Source organism: Poecilia formosa, unplaced genomic scaffold, assembly GCF_000485575.1.
Source record: "Poecilia formosa unplaced genomic scaffold, Poecilia_formosa-5.1.2 Scaffold459, whole genome shotgun sequence".
NCBI classification, from domain to species: Eukaryota; Metazoa; Chordata; class Actinopteri; order Cyprinodontiformes; family Poeciliidae; genus Poecilia; species Poecilia formosa.
Genome location: NW_006800398.1, coordinates 102,022 through 121,656, shown reverse-complemented (window position 1 = coordinate 121,656; position 19,635 = coordinate 102,022). Strand labels below are relative to the sequence as shown.

General features: G+C 43.1%; 4 protein-coding genes and 1 long non-coding RNA gene across 6 annotated transcripts in view; 3 read left to right on the top strand and 2 right to left on the bottom strand.

Annotated features, from left to right (window-relative positions):
- The window catches only part of dnaaf11 (dynein axonemal assembly factor 11), a 20,372-nt gene extending 12,221 nt beyond the window's left edge, over positions 1-8,151 (bottom strand). Inside the window, exons 1-6 of the mRNA XM_007577907.2 lie at positions 8,059-8,151; positions 7,415-7,582; positions 6,248-6,325; positions 5,995-6,167; positions 4,911-5,071; positions 4,631-4,768 (exon numbers count right to left, since the gene is read on the bottom strand). Of these exons, the coding sequence (XP_007577969.1) occupies positions 4,631-4,768; positions 4,911-5,071; positions 5,995-6,167; positions 6,248-6,325; positions 7,415-7,582; positions 8,059-8,068 (728 nt within the window). The 5' untranslated portion in view covers positions 8,069-8,151. The remainder of the gene's footprint in view (positions 1-4,630; positions 4,769-4,910; positions 5,072-5,994; positions 6,168-6,247; positions 6,326-7,414; positions 7,583-8,058) is intronic.
- Positions 5,060-5,288, top strand: LOC107833806 (uncharacterized). Its single transcript, XR_001659575.1, has 2 exons — positions 5,060-5,132; positions 5,198-5,288. It is a non-coding gene; the product is annotated as an uncharacterized LOC107833806 (long non-coding RNA).
- A 1,015-nt stretch (positions 8,152-9,166) lies between the features above and the next one.
- Positions 9,167-12,948, top strand: LOC103156009 (zinc finger protein 316). Its single transcript, XM_007577905.2, has 4 exons — positions 9,167-9,623; positions 10,912-10,985; positions 11,059-11,170; positions 12,151-12,948. Exons 1-4 carry the CDS (start codon positions 9,389-9,391, stop codon positions 12,846-12,848), a joined length of 1,119 nt encoding a protein of 372 aa, XP_007577967.1. The 5' UTR covers positions 9,167-9,388; the 3' UTR covers positions 12,849-12,948.
- Positions 12,949-14,694: 1,746 nt separating this feature from the next.
- tmem71 (transmembrane protein 71) overlaps positions 14,695-19,635 on the bottom strand; it is a 22,922-nt gene continuing 17,981 nt past the window's right edge. Inside the window, exon 12 of the mRNA XM_016663971.1 lies at positions 14,695-15,384. The gene's annotated coding sequence lies outside the window, so the exon portion shown is untranslated. The remainder of the gene's footprint in view (positions 15,385-19,635) is intronic.
- The window catches only part of LOC103156006 (zinc finger protein 648-like), an 11,805-nt gene continuing 7,551 nt past the window's right edge, over positions 15,382-19,635 (top strand). Inside the window, exons 1-3 of one of the 2 annotated variants that reach the window (XM_016663967.1) lie at positions 15,382-15,754; positions 17,351-17,411; positions 17,943-18,631. In XM_016663967.1, the coding sequence (XP_016519453.1) occupies positions 15,398-15,754; positions 17,351-17,411; positions 17,943-18,631 (1,107 nt within the window). In that variant the 5' untranslated portion in view covers positions 15,382-15,397. Of the gene's footprint in view, positions 15,755-17,350; positions 17,412-17,942; positions 19,316-19,635 lie in introns of those variants that run through there. The other variant, XM_007577903.2, reaches the window with a different exon arrangement.

The window sequence follows — 19,635 nt, the reverse complement described above, 5'->3', positions numbered from 1 at the left end:
GGTTGGTCAGGTCGCACTGGACTGATGGAGGAGTTCATCTTAAGACACTCAGAGGTTGTTTAGACTGTAAGAGGACCGGAGGCCCACCAGGTGTCTCAGGCCCCAGCATGCTCAGGCGTACTCCACTCTGCAGAGGTCCGAACATACTCAACACGGACTCAAAGCAGACCAGATGATGCCTCAGAGAAACCGTTCAAGCTAATCTCCACCTCCACCGTCTCTATGCAGCTCGATTAGCTGTCCCCATTAGTCAGGCTGTCAGCTTCTTTGACCTTGAAGCGTCTTTGTGTTTTCAGTCTCAGCTCTACAGAATCGTCTCCTGGTCGACTCACAGTGGAAACAACCACAGGAGCAGGAATTTCATCTCTCCTGACATTCCTGTGATGCCATGAATGGATTCATTGGTGCTTTGAGCTTTTTAGACTCTAAAAACTTTTACTTTTCAGAGTGTGGGTTAACTCCGACTGAAGTGCTGAACATTTGGAGGACTGATCAGAAACACCTCCAGGTCTTTGGCAGCAGACGAAGCAGCAGAGAGCGGCAACCCAGCAGGATCATTCATCGGCCAAAGCTCGGCTGTTCTGCTGCTTAAGGTGTCAGGAAAGCTGAAAGCTGTGAGTCAGCAGGAAGCGGCTCTGTCCTCATGGGCAGTGTGAAAACTGAGACTTTCTAAAGGCTCTGTGTGATGCAAACCAGTGGACATCCAGAGATAAACTGAACCACAGCGGACCAGCTGATGTAACGACTTTCTGTGCCAGAAAACACAACAAAAATTGAGCCATTTGACATTTTTTCTCAGCTCTGTCTGCTTGTTCTGACCCTGTTTCCATCAGAGCCTAAACCTGAGCTCTGTGGTTTTATTTTGAACAACAAATAAACAGAAACATGAGAACCGAGTCAATCCTGCAGACTGACGGGAAACCCGAATCATCCCGTTAGAGGTGGGATGGTGTGTTGGTTCGTCTGGAGGCGTTGAACACAGACGGTCCGGTCTGATCCGCAGGTCCCAGAGTTTATGGATTTATAATCAGAGACGTTTCCCCATCAGGTTTATCTGAATGGCCTTTAATCACAGCTACACCCTTTACGACTCCAGTTACAGAACAGCAGAGTGACGCTCCACCAGGCGGCCGGATGACACTGACGGACCTTCAGAAAGGGACGGACGCAGCCTTTAACCGAGGAAACAGCCAACAGACTCACATACTTTAATCCCAACAGCGCAAGATTAGCAGGACTGGCTCTACTGGTATCAGCTTCCTGTCCTGGTTGCACACCTCGAACATCAAGTCACATAAAATGCTCAGCAAAGAGGTGAATGATTTATCCTTTAATCATTTAATGGTTCAATGGGGCTGATTCACCGGGTTATAAAGACTCAGGTCCACCGGCATGGACCCACAGCCGGCCCAAACGCAACAACACACCAGGTGAAACCAGTTTAACTCATAAAGCTGAAACCAGTTTAAGTCATGAAGACACACCAGATAAAACCAGTTTAAAGCACAAAGACCTGCAGTGTGGAGACGGCCGGTACTCTGTGTGAACCAACTGAAGCAGCAGTCGATTGGACCGTAGGTCCTTCTCCTTCATTGTGGCTCTAAGCGGTTCTTCCTCGGTCAGCCCCAGCCAGATTCTGCACGCCTGGGCAGTTCCTCTCTTATTTTCTTTAGAAACCGGGCCAGGCCAGCTGCTTTGGCTGATTGGTTTGTGGATTTATGTTACTGGATGAGTGACAGCGGTACCTGTGAGGGTCAACTGGTCAGGGCAACCCATGATGAATCAATATACCGAGAGGTTTCAGAGAACCTGTCTGCCCAAGAGTACAGGTGCAAAATGACTTTGGAGCGCTGGCCACCGCTCCTTCCTGCCGACGGTCCTGACCACAGACTGAGAAACCAACGGAGACACACCTGACGATAGCTCAACCTGGACATTAACCGGCTGCAATGAGAGTTGAAAATGGTGAAGGAACTTAGTGCTGCCACTACCTTTGTGTACTTCACCATGGAAAGTACTCCTGGCTCAGTACTCCTCTGCTTTCTCTGAGGCTGAACCTCTGATGACTGCACTGCTGTGATCAACCTGGTGGACTCTTTGTTTTGACTCTTTGTTTTGACTCTGCTGCCAGTTCAGTGCTTGTCTCTCCTCTGTCCTGTTAGTTGTAGCAGAGGACGGTTTCTTCTTCCTGTTGAAAGGTCGTTGTTCCTCTCCACTCCACCAGATGATTAATCACGATGACAGATTGCTGTAAAGTCAGCGACACAACCCAAACGATTGTCTGCTGTCGTCCAGGAAACTCTGGAAACAGATTCAGCTTCCAGGGGAACCTGGTGAACCTGGAACAAACTGTGGGAAACTAAATATTTCCGTCTTGTGATTGGCTGACTGGGATCGTTCTGGATCAGCGGGATCCAGTCTGGAGTCCAGTCAGAGTCCCAGAGACGTTTCCTCCAACCAGGTCCAACACGTTTTCACACGTTAACAACTTATTGTCTGTTTGTTGTTAACTTTCCTACTTCAAACAATCCAACATTTAACCTGTAAATCATCACCTCCAAACCCATCGGTTCTGTTCTGGACCCGTCGGTTCTGTTCTGGACCCGTTGGTTCTGTTCTGGACCCGGGCGTTCTGAGTCTCAGCGGGTCGCAGCAGAACTCTGGGTCCAGTTCTGTCCATCCAGGACGGGTTCAGCGGCTACATCCCGTCTTCCTGCTGACCTGGCCGGTCTCTGTTCGGTCCGACGTCACCAGAACATTCTCAGAACAATCGGCCCATTAAGCTGCTAATTAACCCGAGCGGACTCGGCGGCAGACGCTCTAATCTGCTCTGCTGACGTCAGATTAAGGTCGGCCATCTCTTCATCTGCTCAGGACGCTGAGGATGGGTCCGTTAGCCAGCAGCAGCTGCATCGTGCTGCCATGACCCAAAGGTCCGCTCTCGGTTCTGCACAGAAACGCTCAACATGTACCGATGTTTTATTCTGTTTGGTTTGTTTTTTATTTAACTCGGTTGTTTTTTCTTCCTCTGATGAATCTCTGGCTTCAGTGTGTAAAGACTTCAAGGGAATTTATTTCTTGTGTTTTTTCTGTAATTTATTCCAAAAGTTCAATAAATAGATTGATGGAAAAAAAAGAGTGAATGTTGATGCTGTGGGGTGGACGGGGCTCCAGTAGCAGCCAGTCTTACAACGAATCTGAAGAGGCTTCTGATTGAAGGCTGTAATGATCCCGGCAGCAGAGACTCCATCAGCTGTTTTCTAGCTCTGCTAATCCACCTCGTTTGATTTTGCCACTTCGCTTTAAACTTGTCTGGCTGAAAATGGCCACATATCTTTAAATTATTGAAACAGAACCCATCTGACAACAGGAAGTAGGCTGGTAGATCATAAAAAGACAAATTATGTCCAGATCTAAACAAATGGATGAGAAAGTCCCTGATTTACCGTCTGTCTTCTTCTGGTGCAGAATTAAGATGCATGTTTCATGTCAGAGAAGAAAAAGTTGGATAAAATGCGACATGAGAGTTCAGACTGCTGACGCTTTGAAAACTGTAATTTAGCTCCACATACAGAAGTGGCTCAGATTGGATGTCTGAAAAAAGAATCGGGCCGTTCAGACTCATGTGAAAAGTCGGACCTGGTCACATTCGGCTGATGAATTATGATTTTAACATCAAATTTGGTGAAATGGAAAACTCATCTGATCTGATCTAGACTCGGGTCCTGGAAGCAGTTTTTTGTTTACTCAGGTTTTCTTTGTCTGATATTAAAGTCTGGATAAATCTGAACCAAACCCAAAACAGAAGAATCCTAAAAGGAGGAAAAACCTCGTTAGTTGGGTTGGGAGGTACCAGCAGGTCTGGTTCTGTGGTTTGGGATCACAGGTCCAGATGTTTGTGCGACCTGGACTGAAGGTTTCCATCTTTCTATCTGGTTGTTAAACTGGATCCTGAACCAGTTTGAACTGGAGCTGAATCTGTTTTCTGCTTCCTTCCTGCAACATTTCTCTGCGTTTTCCTCTGATTTTCCTCAAGGATGAAGAAAATATGAAAATGTCAGGAAGCGTCGTAACATCAGCTGCTCAGATGTTCAGTTTCTGCTCAGGTGGAGATAGAAACAGGTGCTATGGTGACACCTTGTGGCCAAGATCCTAAACTACATCCAAACAGACAAAGTTCATATTTTAAGTTCTCAGATATTGGTTCCTGTTTAACGCCTGGTTTTCTAATAATATGGATATATTAATATAGATACACTATGTAAATACATAATTAAATATGTTTTTTAAATCTGTGTTTAGATGTTTATTTATTCAGAGTCTGATTGATTCGGTCAGAACAAGAATAATCTGCAGGATCAGGAAACAATTGACAATTTTCTCAACAAAATTATTCTGAATGTTTAGGAGAATTGCTCCATAAAATAATTTCACATTTTTAATTTGTTTCCAAAACAATAAAGTTAAAATGTTTGGCTTTTCTTTTAAATTTACTGTAAAAGAAAAGCTAAATAATTTCTAGGTCAGACTCATGAAAGAGAACTGGGATTATTCTGAGTTAAATCGAACGTCTGACACAAACAGAGTCAAAGCGTTCAGAGGATAAAACGGATGAAACTGGTCCGCTCACTTCCTGTTGGCGTTCTTCTCCTCCTCCAGGCGGCGGTGTGCCTCCAGCCGGGACTCGGGGGTGAAGGAGCAGGGCGTGTGCCAGAAGTCCTGCTCCTCCTCCTCGGCGCTCCGCAGGTTCTCCTTGTCGTCCTGTGAGCTGAGGAGGAACACGCAGACATTCAGACCATCTGGGAAAGTTTGAATCAGGTTTGCTTTCACCTCCAGATCCTGAATTTAAAGGGAAATACAATCAAAACTCTGTTCTTCTGATAGAAATAACTCCTCTTGCTGAAACTCACTCTGGTTTCCTCTCCTTGTCTCGTCGTGCAGCTTCCTCTCTCTGCTCCTCTCTCCTCCTCAGGTACTCCTGCTCCTGCTCCCTGACTCGCCTCCTCACCTGCTCCAGGCCCTGCGAGGCTCTGATCCGCTCCGACCGGCTGATCTCCGTCCCGTCCAGCCACTGGAGACGGACACACAGGACAGGGGACTTCTGGATGCTAACGACTTAGCTTCAGCTGCAGGTACTGTCTTCAAATCAAGATCCTGAAAGGTATTTAAAGGTGACCTATTATGCTTCATGGAACAGGTCAGCAGACGTTTATGGCAAAGAAGAAGTGGCTCCTCCTGTACAACCAACCAGAATGCAGCAAGTGGTTTCAGGATGGTAAGTCAACAACGAAACATTTGTGTTTTCCAGCAGCCATTGTACAGCACAGACAGCAGGAAAACCAGCTGAGCAAACGGGCTGGAGCTCGGCTTGGGTTGCTAGGTAACGCGGCAGTGCTTGCTGATTATGGATGTTACCTTCTGAAGGTTTTTGAAACCAAAAAACTCTAACCTGCAGCTACAGCGTAGCTGGGTATTTTGGATTCATAGAAATTTGACTCCGTAATGTAACGTCTTGAAATTGGGCCTCTGTCTCTTTAAGAAGCTCCTGCTGTTTCTGAAGCTCCGCCTCCAGGAAGTCATTCCAACATGGATCCTCTATTAACCCCTTAAAAGAGTTTTTACCAGTGTTGCTCTGAGAAGTAGCTCACCAGGTGTTTGCTAATAGCTGCTGGCTAGTCTGAAGGAGCTGAGGGGAGAAGCTGCACTTTGAAGGCGGGGCTAAGTCCACCCAGGCTTTTTAGACTTGGCGATTGAAGGATTTCTCAAACATGTTTGAAAGAATCAAAGCAACACTCCAGGTTTGTTCCTGATGAAGGAAAAACATTATAACATGATGGAAAGATAAAAAAAAGTTGATAATTAAGCTCTTGGACTGTTTTTAGAAGCAATAGACGCCAAAATGGAAGAACAAAAACCTGCGAAATGTGAATTTTTTGTAAAAGGTCCTCTTTAAAATCACGGTTTTGCTGATGAAGTGTGAGGAAGTGCAGTGACCTTGAGCTGAGGCAGCGCCGTCACGACGTACTGCCGGTAGCCCTGGAACTCGGTGCAGGGGTTCCCCACCAGGAAGAGCTCCCTCAGGTGGGCGTTGTGCTGCAGCGACTCCACGCTGCTCAGCAGGCCCACAAAGTTCACCGTCAGGTCCAGCTTCCGCAGGCTCTCACAGCCTGAGGGCAGGAGCAAAATCAGAGTCTGGTTCTGAAAGCTGGTTCTGAAAACGGGCCTGCAGGGTCGGCTCAGCGGACACCTTCCAGGTTTTCAATGACTTGGATGTTGTTCAAGGCCAGATTCAGATACTCCAGCTTCTTCAGGCGCCCCACGTTCTCTGCAACATCAGAAAAGATCAAACTATAACAGATAAAACAGTAATATCTCCTCAGGAACTCAGTATTTGCAGCTCTATAACTGATGAAACACTAATAATCAGTCATATCCAACAGAGAAGCAGGAAAAAAATCCTAGTTCTGGGAATTGTGAATCAATTCAAGACAATCACATTTCACCTGCTTAAACTTTTGTAAAATAATATTTAGAATGATTCTTTGATATATTTTTATTTAAGAAAAACCCAGGCAGCTAACCTAATATTTGTTATTTAAGTATTTTATGCACAAACCTGTCTTTGTTTAAATATAATCTGAGTATTTTTAGAACTGTTTTAAATAAATGTTCTATATAAAATTATTCCTCTGGTCAGTCACATAATTTAAAGAGAATCTGTAGACCGTTGGAATAGAATAAAATGTTTCTGAAACAAAAATAGTTTCTGGATCGAATCTTCAGCCTAAAAATCAGAATTTATTTTCTTGCTGCTGAAAGATTCACGTCTCCGTTATCCAATCATTTCTACCATAAATAATAAAGTTCTGGTTTCCATACGTTGACATGAATGTTTTAATTTAGGGATTTTAACGAGTCGTTTCAAAGGTTTTTTTTTAAGGGAATAAAAAGAAATGAAGTCATTTTTTAAAACTGTCTCTAAACTGTCTCTAATCAAAAGTATTCACACCCTCACTTGTATTTTTCAAAGCTCTTCACTAGGTTTCACCTTTTCCAGACACTTCTGTATCTGTCAATATGATCTTAACATAATTCTGGATGAATATTTGACCAATTATATTATAATAACTCATCAGAACCAGTTTTGGAACTCACTAAGCAAACTGACATTAAACTTCCTTCCTTAGCTGAGGAGTTTTGAGTCATTTTTACCATAAATAAATAATAAATTCAAACTCCATTGTTTTTTTTAGTTTTTTTTATCATTTCTACTGTATGTTGTATAATTATTATTCCACCCTGAAAGGAGAATGGTTCAAATAAATCACTTGAAGCTGCAGATGATGCAGCATAAACCCCATCCTGTGTTCTCCATGCAGCTCAGACTGATGTGTCTCCTGTAAACCGATCGTACCGATTCTGGGGATGAGGTTGTTCTGCAGGTAGAGGATCCTCAGCTCCCGGCACCACCGGTCCACATGCTCGATCCGCTCGATGTCCTGCTGGTGCAGAGAAACCTCCTCCAGGGAGAGGATCTCACAGTCGTTGTGCTCGGCCCGCCGCCGGATCAGCTCCTCTGTGACTGGATGGAGAAAAACACAAAGAACATGGACTTCACATGGACCCACATGACTTTATGGAGCATTTCTGAATGTTTATGATTAAATTATTATGTTAAAACATGTCAGGAACCTACAACAGAATGAATTAATTCAACACACGACTATTTTAAACCATTAGAATATTATAATTAACTTATTTTGATTGATCAGTGATATTTATATTTTACGCATACTTCTCCGCATAGTCTTTCAAAATAATAATAAAGTTCTGGAAATCAGAACTTTATTATTACATTACGTAACAACGCCACTGAGCGGCTAAGCTAACTAGCATTTATTTTCCATGAAGCGGAAACAAACTAACCAAAAACTAATAAAATTAGAGACAAATATGATTTTAAAACAAATAAATCCAAAAGATAACTGTAAAATTAAGCTTATAGACGTTAAGTGTTCATTTCTATTAGTTTTTCGGAACATTTCCCCCTAAACTTACTGTAAACCATCTTCGTCTCAGTTGTTGTGACGCGTTGCCGTGGAAACCAACTTTATGCTACGTTCAATTTCTGCAGGAAATTTTAAGCATATCAAAACTAATTTAAAGGCTTTTCTTTTCTGAACTTGAAATTATCACAAAACAAGTCAGAAATTAAGATTAAAAAAATGAAGTGATAAGTGAATTAGTGAGCCTTTAAATGTAACAAAAGTGATAGGATCCAGTCAAAATTGATCAATAAATCAGACCGAGTTCAGACTTCTGTTTAAGGTAAATACTCCACCATCATTATTTTATATAATGTATGAATTTTTACGTTTATTGTAGCAACTCATGCTTGTTTTATTGTCTTTTTGTCTTCTAATAAAGAAACCTTGATTTTTAATACAATTTATTTTAAAGTTTTTACTGTAGTTTTCCTTAAATAATAGGAGTTACAATAACATTTAATTTCCCTTTAAGATTAATAAAAGATTTTTGAATTTAAACTAGAATTTGAAATAGAAATGAAATATTTGACTTTTTATTGGTTCTCAAATGTACATTTACTTCTCATGAACTTTTTGATTTAGCAAATTTCCCTCCATGACATGCTGGGTGATGTTTCTACATTACTTAAATTTTCTGCTACACACCAGAAACACCGTCACACATTTACTGTTTGTTTCAGGCGTAAAAACATCTCTTCTGATCGAGTAACAATTTCGTCTTAAGACGGAGCAGGCGAATTAAAAAATACAATATAAAGTCATGAATTACGGGAATAAAGTCGTGCAATATAAAGATCAATGTTACGGTTCAGTTTTATTCTCATATTGATGACTTTATTCTTATATTATGCCTTGGTCATTATCGTACGACCCTATTCTCGTATTATTTCGTTATTATGATAATATTACACCTTTATCCTCGTGTTATTTCAACTTTAGTGTCATTCTCGTAATATTAACTTTTTGTTTTTTAGTCTGACCCCAATACTTCGTAATTCCAAAATCTTCTTCAAACATATATTATTTAATGTACATTTAAACTCATTTGTCAGGATTAAATGGTCAAACATAAAAAAAATAAAATAAAGCCCGCATTTACAATGTGTTCTTGAACACCGCATCCCATTAAGCCCCTGACCCTTATTTTGAAAATTCAGCGCACACAGAGGGGAAGTCCAAACAACAACTGCAGCATCCGGCCGTTTTCCCTGAGCAGGTGAGCCGCTCTTCGGCTTCAAAAACGGTGTAGTTGTCTACAGAAAGCTGGAGGTCGCTGGATCTCACCCTCCCGGCCTTACGGAGCTGCTGCTGCTGAGATTTGCGCTCGTTTCCCCGCCAGAATGAGCAGCTTGAAGGGGTTCCAGTCCCAGCTGTCGTCCATCATGGAGGCGCTGACCCGAGCCGCGGTGGCGGAGATCTGCGGGCTGGTGGATGACGGCTACGCCGTCCTGCAGCTGGAGATCTCCCGCAGCCGCAAGGAGAACGAGGCGCTGCGGACGAAGCTGGAGCTCATCGAGTCCATCATCGCTCGGGGCAGCCGCCGGAGGGACGGCGGGCCGGAGGATGCTGCAGCCGGTGAGTTCAGCGGAACCGAACAGGTGAAGGTTCATCACCGGTTCTGTTTTTATTATTATTGGTTGCGAATAATGGAATCAGAGCTTCATGTTTCCACCAAACTCCATTAGAAAACTGCAATAAAGCGGCTTCGGCTCTACTGGGAACAAAGTTAGGATGCAATTCTCAGCAGGAAGAGTTTACTTTTAGTCACTTTTTAATTCGGCATATTAATAAAACCGGAAACTACAAAACATCCCTGCGTTACTATAGTTATAGAAGGAGAAGTATTCAGTGGGTTTGTTTTGTTATTGTTCAACTGACCTGTTTCCAGGGCCGGTTAAAAGGTGAATGGAGCCCTGAGCAGAATCCTATGTGGCCACCACCAACCTACTGTCTAGTTAATGTTTTTATTCTATAATGTCACCCATAGAGAAATAACACAGATTAAAGATATCGCTTGATTTTGGTGTTGGACTACAAACTATAACAATTTGTTTGTATTTATTTGAAACATTATGACAATTATGCCTACCTAAGATAACAGCTATTGCAGTCAATGTTTTAAATAAGATTAAACAAGTAGCAGCTGTAAGACAGTGTTAAAGTGTGGTAGATATTGCTCCTTTATTTCCCAAATGCCAAAATTTTCTTGAGAGGAAAACATTTAGCTGTCCTCTTTCCTCAGCAGCAGGTGGGGGAGGGGCAGCACTGGATAAACAGTAAACACTGCCATCTTTCCAAGGACTGAATAGAAAATAAGGATTTTGGAACTGATGTCATTTACACACATTCCTGATTTATTACAGCACCACAAAGCTAGTAGCATGATGGTTTCTGATTATTTTTTACAAATCTGTCAGTGTTAAACATTTGGAAAAAAACAAAACATGAGAATTCTTCCTAAAGTTTCAAATGTCCTGATCTGGAAAACCACAAGTTTTAACCATACATTCTTTCTAGATATTAAAAATATTGTTTGTACAGTTGGAATAAGCATAAAAGTTTGATATTTTTATTCGTCAGTGCAGTGGAGATGACTGACTGGGCTTTCAGAGGCATTTCAACACAAGCAGATATTTTTGTTTTAAACTATGATGGAGCCTCTACCGTGCTTTACTGGTATGATCGTTTCAGTTGAGGCTGAATCTGATAGTCCTTCAAAACGCCAGGAGAACGTATAAAAATAGCAGCTTATTCTGTCTGTCTGGGGTTTCTGCATTTTACACTTCATCCTGGAAATATTAGACATTTTTCTGGATTTTTTTCCTGTAGTTCTGTTTTTATCTGTGTTTGTTTTTCCACCCAGAGTTGGAAGCTGAAGCATCTCTACAGCAGGTAAAACCCTCCAGCTTCAGAGGGCATGGATCCGTTCCTGCAGAGGTGAGACATCCACCATCACTTTACTTCACTAATAAACTAATCCAGGTAAAACCGCCATGTTGTTTTCTGACAGGACTCTGCTCCAGCCGCTGCGGAGGAGCCGATCCAAATGGATCAGGACATTGTTGTGATCAAAGAGGACACAGAGGAGGAGAAGGACGACTCGCTGCTCCTGCAGGAGGACGGTGAGAGGAACCCACGTTTATCCAAATATTCCAGCTTTAGGCCTTGTCCACGTTTTGTTTTTCTTTATAAAAAAAACAAAACAAAAACACATTATTTTAAAAAATTTCATACACATGGGATCAGTTTCAGAAACGTGATGATCCACACCAACCTGCTGAATTACACCACTGAGCATCCAGACCCATAAGGGGCAAATCTAACACCTGTCAGCCAATCACAGTCCTTCAAAAGAACCACGACTTCCTGTTAGGAACCAGCTGACCAAAGGTGCTGCAGCTCAACTTGGGATTCTGGGTAATGGGTGGAACTTTGCTGGGGTTGCTAAGTAACGGTGGAACTTTGCTGGGGTTGCTAGGTGACAGGCATTACCTGCTGATTTGTGACGTTATATTTCACAGGTTTTTGAAATCACTAATTTTCCAGACACCAGAAAAAAATATTGACATAGTTCCCACAAGTCTGAACCATAAGTCATCTGCGCCACTGGACCACCAACTTGGTAGGCAAGTGTAGCACAAAGCAAAAACAAACCCTCTTGACCAATGTGCAAGAGACAGATGTCAACAAATTGACCCATCTGAGACAGAAAATGTGGCTTGTTTATTGTTGTCATAGAAACTCCATAGCAACTGTCATAACAGTTAAGGATACCTACCAAGAAGGCTGTAGGCTACAAAGTTCCTGGAAGTGACATCATCAGAGCTATGTCTGACCAAAACCAGCCAAGCGATTTCCGTTTTGTTTTAAGCATTTGAGCTGTTTTTAGAAGCAGTAGAAACCCAAATGGAAGAACAAAAACATGCAAAATGTGAATTTTACATAATACGTTCCTTTTAATAATTGTTTGTAGTGACGCTAAAAGAGTTCTGCTGTGGACGAAAGACCAAACCGTATATAAATCTGTTCAGCTTTCTCGATATCCTGGTATGTATGGACTAGGCCCGAGTTAGTGAAACCTTTCGCTCTGATCCGTGTTCAGGAACGGAGGCAGAACCGGGCCTCCCTGTGGGGCAGGAGGGCCCGTGCGGGAGGAAGATCTCCGACATGCGGTGTTGGGACCAGAGCAGCTCCTGCAGCGGGCGGCCGTCCCCGGGCCCGTCCGGCGCCGCCGAGGGCAGCTCTGCGGACTTTGACCTGGCCTCCGAGTCGGACAGCGGCGCTCTGTCTGCAGCGGACATGAGGACCGGCTTCCTGCTGGGGTCTGGAGACGGACCGGCCGCTCTGCCCGGACTGTCAGACCTGAAGCGGGGCTCGGCTCTGGTCGGGTCTGTCCCCTGCGATGTGGATCTGGACCCCGGTGCCTCCTGGAGCAGCCAGGCTGTGCCCAGCATGGTGCCGGTGCCGCACCGCTCCATGCTGCTGGCGCTTGGCAGCTCCAGGCTCGACCCGCTGGAGCTCAGCCGGTTCTGCAGGGACCAGCGATTTGCCTGTAGCTACTGCGGAAAATGCTTCACATCATCGCGCAGCCTGGAGACGCACGTGCGCGTGCACACGGGCGAGAGGCCGTACAGCTGCGCGCAGTGCGGGAAGCGCTTCACGCAGTCGGGCCACCTGAAGACGCACCAGAGCGTCCACACGGGGGAGCGACCCTTCTCCTGCGAGCACTGCGGGAAACGCTTCGCGGCCAAGCAGAACCTGCGGATCCACCAGCAGAAACATCATATGGTGCCGCTTTGACTGGGCCAGAACCGAGCCCAGACCTGCTGACCCACAGACAGGGCTGGCCCAGGCCTTTAGGGACCCAAAGCAGATTTTCACATGGGGCCCCCCATACCAACATGTCAACAACAGATTCCTCATTCCTGAGCTGCTCTGTGTGTAACGTTCCCACTATCATTAGCAACATTTGAAACTAGCTTACCAGTGTTATTTTGGCTGTTGATTTTAACATTACAGGAGTAATAAGTTTAAAAAATAATTTGGATTTTAAAATGCTGAGTGGTATTTAAGTGTGCCATATTGTTTTAAGGATTTGAAAGTAGCATCAGCTGATAAACACTAAATTTACAGTTTTAAACACTATTCACAGTAAACAAGTTTGAGATATTGTATTTTCCCAACAGTGGCAGCAGTCAACAGGAGGAAGAAATCACCTTCCATGGATCAGTTAAGTTGCTGCTTAACTTGCATCTGCCTTGGGCCGGCTCTGCTGATGGACCAGAACCTCGAGCAGTTTCATGACTTTTTCCGTTTATCAAGACATTTCAGTGGAAAAGCTGCTCAGACTTCTTCTCTCTGCCTTTTCATTCATTTTTATTTAACTTTTAAACAGGAAGACATTCCAGTAGTAATCTAGCTTTGTCTTTAGAGACTGCATGAGTGGTGCTGAAGTTTGGTGTCAGTCAGTAAGAGGAAGATTTTCTAAAGTTACATTTCTATTTTTTATCTTACCGAATCAAACAACAAAGTTAAAACTGACAGAAAAGCTCAGACTAAATCAATCTTTATTGATCATCTAAAAAGTTTCTGATTTCTAATGAAAACGGCCAATCAGGTGCCAGGATTTTCTGTCACCATGTGGAAACTGAAGAACCTGCTGTGCTTACATCCACCAATCCTGGAATGTTATTAATTTTACACTCATGATAAATAAAGCAGATTTCTCCCAGGGTGGCTATAATTAAACATACACCTGGAACAAAAAACATTTGACCGATGAATAAAGTGCAACACTGAAGATGTGTGTATAATGTTGACTGTTTAATAATAAATTCAAACTGTTAACTATTTGTAAAATTTATTGCAGCTGCAGTGAAATCCTCCTCAAATCATTTATCAAAAGTACAAGTCAGCTCTATGCCTGAGTTGACTAAATTAGAGTTATTTTAAAAAAGCGTTTTTGTTTTTAATGATCATTTTACAATCTGTTGGTTCAGTGGAGATAGTTTCATTTTAAGTTAATCGTTTTGGTAACACTTTATTTGAAGGGGGTGAATAAGACTGACATGACACCGTCATAAACATGTCATAACACCTGTCAACATGAATAAGCCTTCATGAATATTTATGACTGTTGTCATAAAGCGTCATTCGGTAAATTATGACACTTTTAATACAAAGTTGACATTATTCAAAATGTCTGTTATAACAACTTGACATTAACCAAGAAATCATTTCTGATATAAATTTGTTATAAAAGTATTACTGATTGCACTTTAAAAATTAGGTAACTTTATGTTATTAAAGGTAAAGTTTAAACAGTAATGATTTCTTGGTTAATGTCAAGTTGTCATAACAATTAGAAGTACAACTATAGTAAATTATTTTCAAAGAAATTATTTAAAAAGAAATTTAGCTATCTGTAGTTTTTTTTTTTTTTTTAGCACATCTTTAAAATTCCAAAATAAAATGCAGCTATAAAATACCTAGCTATAATGCTACTTTACAAGCTACTGGCTAGCGTTTGCAAAGCCACCAATCCAGAAGCACCATTTATTTTCCTTGGTGCTGATTGGCTGAACCCCAAAGAACAGGCAGACTGTAGATGTTATCCTTTGCTGTGCAGTAATGCCAAGATGGTTTCCATTGACTATTAATGCAAATAAATGTGGTTTTTAAGGAAGGTCTCAAATATTTGGGGATTTTAGCTATTTGTAGAGGCAGAAATACATTTAGAAAAGTAAATAAAGAACACAGGCAGAAATAAATAGCATTGGAAAAATGAAAAAGTTGAAAGAAAATACAAAAGAGAATAAAACAGAGAAAAATATTCAAACATACACAAATAAAACTTTAAAAAGAAGTTATTGATAAAGCAATTACAAAGGTTAAAGGAGTTGATTAAAAGAGATGTATACATTTACCTCTGGCTAATTTAATTACCACCACCATTTATTTACTGTATTTTTGTACATTTAATCACATCTTTGAGCATTTATTTGTTTCTGTATTTATTCTTCTGTGGCAGTATTGATCCCCTATAAGTGTCCAAATTATTGAGTTATCTAAAATACCGTGGGAGAGTTAAAGTAAATGTTTACCAATAAAAAAGAGTAATTTTAGTTTCTAAACTTGACTCGCCTACTTTTACTTTGAAATAGAATATTTATCCGGTAGTTACGTAATAATGAAAACCATGACTCTTCCCTGTAGTCTCAGTCTTCTGTTGTAGTCCTCTCTCTGCGGGGCTTGTATCCGTCGTCTCGGACGGTTTGTGAGGTCGGCTTGGGTTCGTACGTTCGGTTCGGAGCTGCTCAGTTCTGTTCCGGTTCTGTTGGAGCCCCAGGATGTCGGTTCTAAGCAGCAAAGCGCTCCAGGAGCAGCTCTCCGTCGTCCTGGAAGCGCTGACCAAGGCGGCGCTGGTAGAGATCTGCGAGCTGGTGGAGGAGGGTTACTCGGTGCTGCAGCTGGAGATCAGCCGGAGCCACAAGGAGAACCAGGACCTGCGGAAGAAGCTGCACCTCATCGAGTCCATCGTGGTCCCGGGCGGCGGCGGGGAGAGCCAGGCGCTGGCCCCGGACGAGAAGACTAAGGCGACAGAAGCTGCTGTCCGACCGGAAACACCGCATAGACAGCGGGACAGAGAGCGGGAGGAGGACGCCTCCGGAGGAGACGGAGGATCCGCCGGGGTGGAGCCGGAGGAGGTAACCGCTCTGACCGCTGACACATTATTTACCACCAGAGAAACCTGAGAGAGGGTTATCACTAAATAATTATGGAGTATTAGGGACATGGTAGCGAGATAAAAGCATTTTTCCTAGTTTCTGTTTTTTCTAGAATATCTGGAAATTCCCCAGTTTACAATGTCGAAATTGTTCGATTTTTGGAAAATTTCTGAGTTTCAAAAGAAAAAAAAATTACTTCTGAAATTCCCAGGATTTTTCTTGAAAATTTCTGAGATTAATCAAAGTTTTTTTTTCTAACAAATGGCCCATTTTTGAAATAAACAGAAATCCTTGTTTTTTCTAGAACATTTCTGACATTTTTTTGGAGGGAAATTTCCTCTTTTATTTTTCTATCTAGTATACCGTTATAAAACAAATCATTTACTAGAAGTAGACATATGAGGCTGAAAGCGGTCAATACTGGCAGGGACTTTCCCTAAGGTTTTCTCAAGATAATGAGTTAATAACCCATCTTGTCGAGAAAACCTGAAATTCACTCATTATCTTGAAAATATATATGAGATTAAACACTTAAAATAGTTTTGCATCTTTTGATCCACATTTAATTTTGGGCCCGGTTTTTCCCCTCAGCTAGTAAAACAGAGGCAAACTTAATTGCGAGTCATAAATGTCAACATTTATTTCAGGGACCACTGATTTGCATGTATTTGCATAAAAACCCATGAATACTGCTTTGTGATTCGAGATGTTCCAGTGCTGTACTGAATAAAAGCATTATTTAGCTCAAAGGAAATAAAGTAGTAATATTTGTTTTTATTTCGGTTCCAAATGGAAAATAAAAATGAAAAGTTGGGCCTCAAAATGTAAGAAAATGTTTTTTTAAAGATGAAAATGAAGGTGATATGTGGCCAGCATTCAGTTTTAATGGATATTTATCATAATGATGTGGCGTTTGGAGGCAGCTTTGAAGGCTGTTTGGGTTGCAACAACAAATCTCCGGACTGGAAGATAACTGTCCTCATGCATACAGAGGTGTTTAACTGCCACAGCCAGGACGTAAATACAGCAGCAGAATCTCGTTAAAACCGGAGACTTTCTCGTTATAACGAGATTTATATCTCATTAAAACCCGAGCATATTCTCGTTTAAACGAGAAAGGTCGTAACGTGAAACTGCAACACCTCGCGGGGCGTTTGAGTGCCGTCTGGAAGAAAACGGAGAGTCAGAGGGAAGATGTAATCCGTCAGAGGAACTTTTTTTTTCTATATCTTGTTAAAATGAGAAAGTTTTCTGGTTCTAACGAGAAAACTTTCTAATTTTAACAAGACCCTGCTCCTGAATTTATTCCCAGCTCTGGCGGTTCAAGGCTTCCGTAGTGGCAGACATGTTGGTGAGATGAAGCTGCTGATTATTTCCTCTCTGGGTCGATGCTGCAGGCTGAAAGCGGCTTTGTGAAGTTAATTAGCTCCTAATCTGGGGGAACCAATCTTTAACGGATGAAGTGATTAAAAACAACTGCAGCTCTTTGACTTGTTCTGAGTGTAAATGGAGAAATAAGCCGATATCCTGCATGGCTGCTTCTGCTCTTATTAGACATTTTGTGGCTTCCTCCAGGTTCCGGATGTGGTTCTGATTAAAGACGAAGACTCGGACGGGTTCGACGGCATCGACGACGGTGAGCGGAGAATCTTTCTGCTGCTGCGCGACACGAACATTTCATATCAGCCCATATTGATAATTATTGATTGATATTTTGTTTTTCATTTCCAAATGATGCCAAACTAGTTCACTTCACCACAAGCTGTTTTATTTTAACCAGCTATGAAGACAAAACTTGAAACTGCTCCATCATACTCTGTTGCCCATTCTGCAGACTGTTGAGATTTCATAGTCAGGAACATTATTATTTGGTTTTAACTACTTAAGTCAGCTTCATTTCACATTATTAAAGTGTTAATAGAGGAGCCATGTTGTGATGATTTTCTGGAAGGAATTTCAGAAAGAGGAAGAAAACTTTTAAAGAGACAGAGGCCCAAATTCAAGGCGTTAAAATACAAAGTCAGATTTCTTTATAGCATGACAGCTGAAGGTAACAGTTACCTGATTATGCTATAAAATGGCACTATTTGCATTTAAAACGCATTGTACTGGCCCTTTAAATCTGTGGATGATCCGTAACACTGCAGAGTTTTTCCTCTCTGTCCAGGAGAACGGAGGCGCCATGATGCCGGAGCGGCAGCCGCCAGCGAAGCCTCCCCCTCGGCTCGGTCCGTCCGCAGGCGGCGGCGTCGCAGTCGGCCGTACGAAGATGGCGACCTGTCGGCGCTGAAGTCGTCCAAACTGTCGGGCGGGTCGCAGCAGAACGTCCCGGTCTACAGCCTGGACTCGCCCTGCAGCGACCCGGGCGGCTCGGCGCTGGAGGACGTCCAGGTGAAGGCGGACGCCTCGGCCTGCTCCTACCCGGACGTCCAGCTGGTCCAGGACTGCTCCCTGGCGCCGCCGGGCCCCAGCAGCAGGCAGCTGTTCTTCAGCAGCGGCACCCTGATGGAGGCCCAGTCCCCGTCCAAAAGGGCCGACTTGGACCTGAACCTGGACCCGTCCTGGTCCAAACAGCCCAAAGGCTCCATGGCGTTTGCCCAGTTCTGCCCCAGTGAGAACCTGGAGGGCGACGTGTTCAGCCTGAAGCTGGTCGGCATCGCCGGCGGAGCCGACGACCACAGCGCCGCAGCCTTCGAGTTTGAAAACGGCGGCGCTGGCAGCATGCTGAACTTCGGGCTGTACGGATCCTCGCCGGGCCAGCAGCTCTCCGCTGCGGATCCGGACGAGGACGCCCACAGGAAGCGCTTCGTCTGCTCCATCTGCAACAAGACCTACGCCACGGCGCAGAACCTGGAGGTCCACACCCGCATCCACACGGGCGAGCGGCCGTTCGCCTGCGACCAGTGCGGCAAGAAGTTCACGCAGTCGGCCCACCTGAGGTCGCACCTGAACGTTCACACGGGGGAGAGACCGTACGGCTGCTCGCTCTGCTCCCGCAGCTTCATCGTCAAGTACAGCCTCAAGCTGCACATGAAGAAGTGCCACCCCAACAACTGGGTCCAAACGGGCCCAACGACTGGGCCCAAGCGGCCTGAACCGGGTCCCAACTGGGCCCAACAACTGAGCCCAACTGGGCCCAACAACTGAGCCTAAGCAGGCTGAACTGGCCCCATTCGGCCTGAACGGGCCCAAACGGGTCGCTCCAGAACTTTGTTCCACTCTTTAATCCTTTGTTTTCTAGCGAAGCGGCCAGAGGTTGTAAGTTAATTCAGGAGCGGTTTCTCTTTAAGGTTTAAAACAACTCATAATCAGATTTATATTTCTTTAAGACCAAAATAAAAGGTTGTAATTTTAAACCATCTCAACACGACTTTGGATTTTTGCAGTGAAAGAAAAAGAGAGAGAGAGAGAGAGAGAGATTGGAGCTCCAACTTAGAAAATGTAGTTCATTTGTCACATGTATTGGAATGTCTGTCAAACTTAATTTATTAGCATTAGGTATATTAACATGACTATTTAATAAACTTAATAATCTGGGGATGCTCCGTTCTGGTTTTTCTGTTCTGATCTCTGATCACTGCCGATCATCTGGATTGGCTGTTAATTTCTCGCTTTAAGTATAAATGATACTAATAGATCTGGCAAAATGGAAAAATTATCTGGCAATAAATTCACCTAATATAGACATAAAACATGGAAAATACAACAGCTGTCAGGCAAAAGGACAACTGATAAACCTGCGATCAGTAAAATAAAATTTAACAGTAAGGCTCTCAGTGCCATAAATTATACATGAGTCAAATAAATCTGGTTATCAAATAATGTCAAGTAATAAAGGAAACATTCAATCAAAGTCAAAT

Excerpts from the sequence above, each read along its gene's own strand:
- LOC103156009 (XM_007577905.2), top strand. The coding sequence starts at position 9,389 with ATGAGCAGCTTGAAGGGGTTCCAGTCCCAGCTGTCGTCCATCATGGAG. Across the intron at positions 9,624-10,911 it reads GCCGGAGGATGCTGCAGCCG|AGTTGGAAGCTGAAGCATCT; the intron begins GTGAGTTCAGCG and ends TTTTCCACCCAG. Across the intron at positions 10,986-11,058 it reads ATGGATCCGTTCCTGCAGAG|GACTCTGCTCCAGCCGCTGC; the intron begins GTGAGACATCCA and ends GTTTTCTGACAG.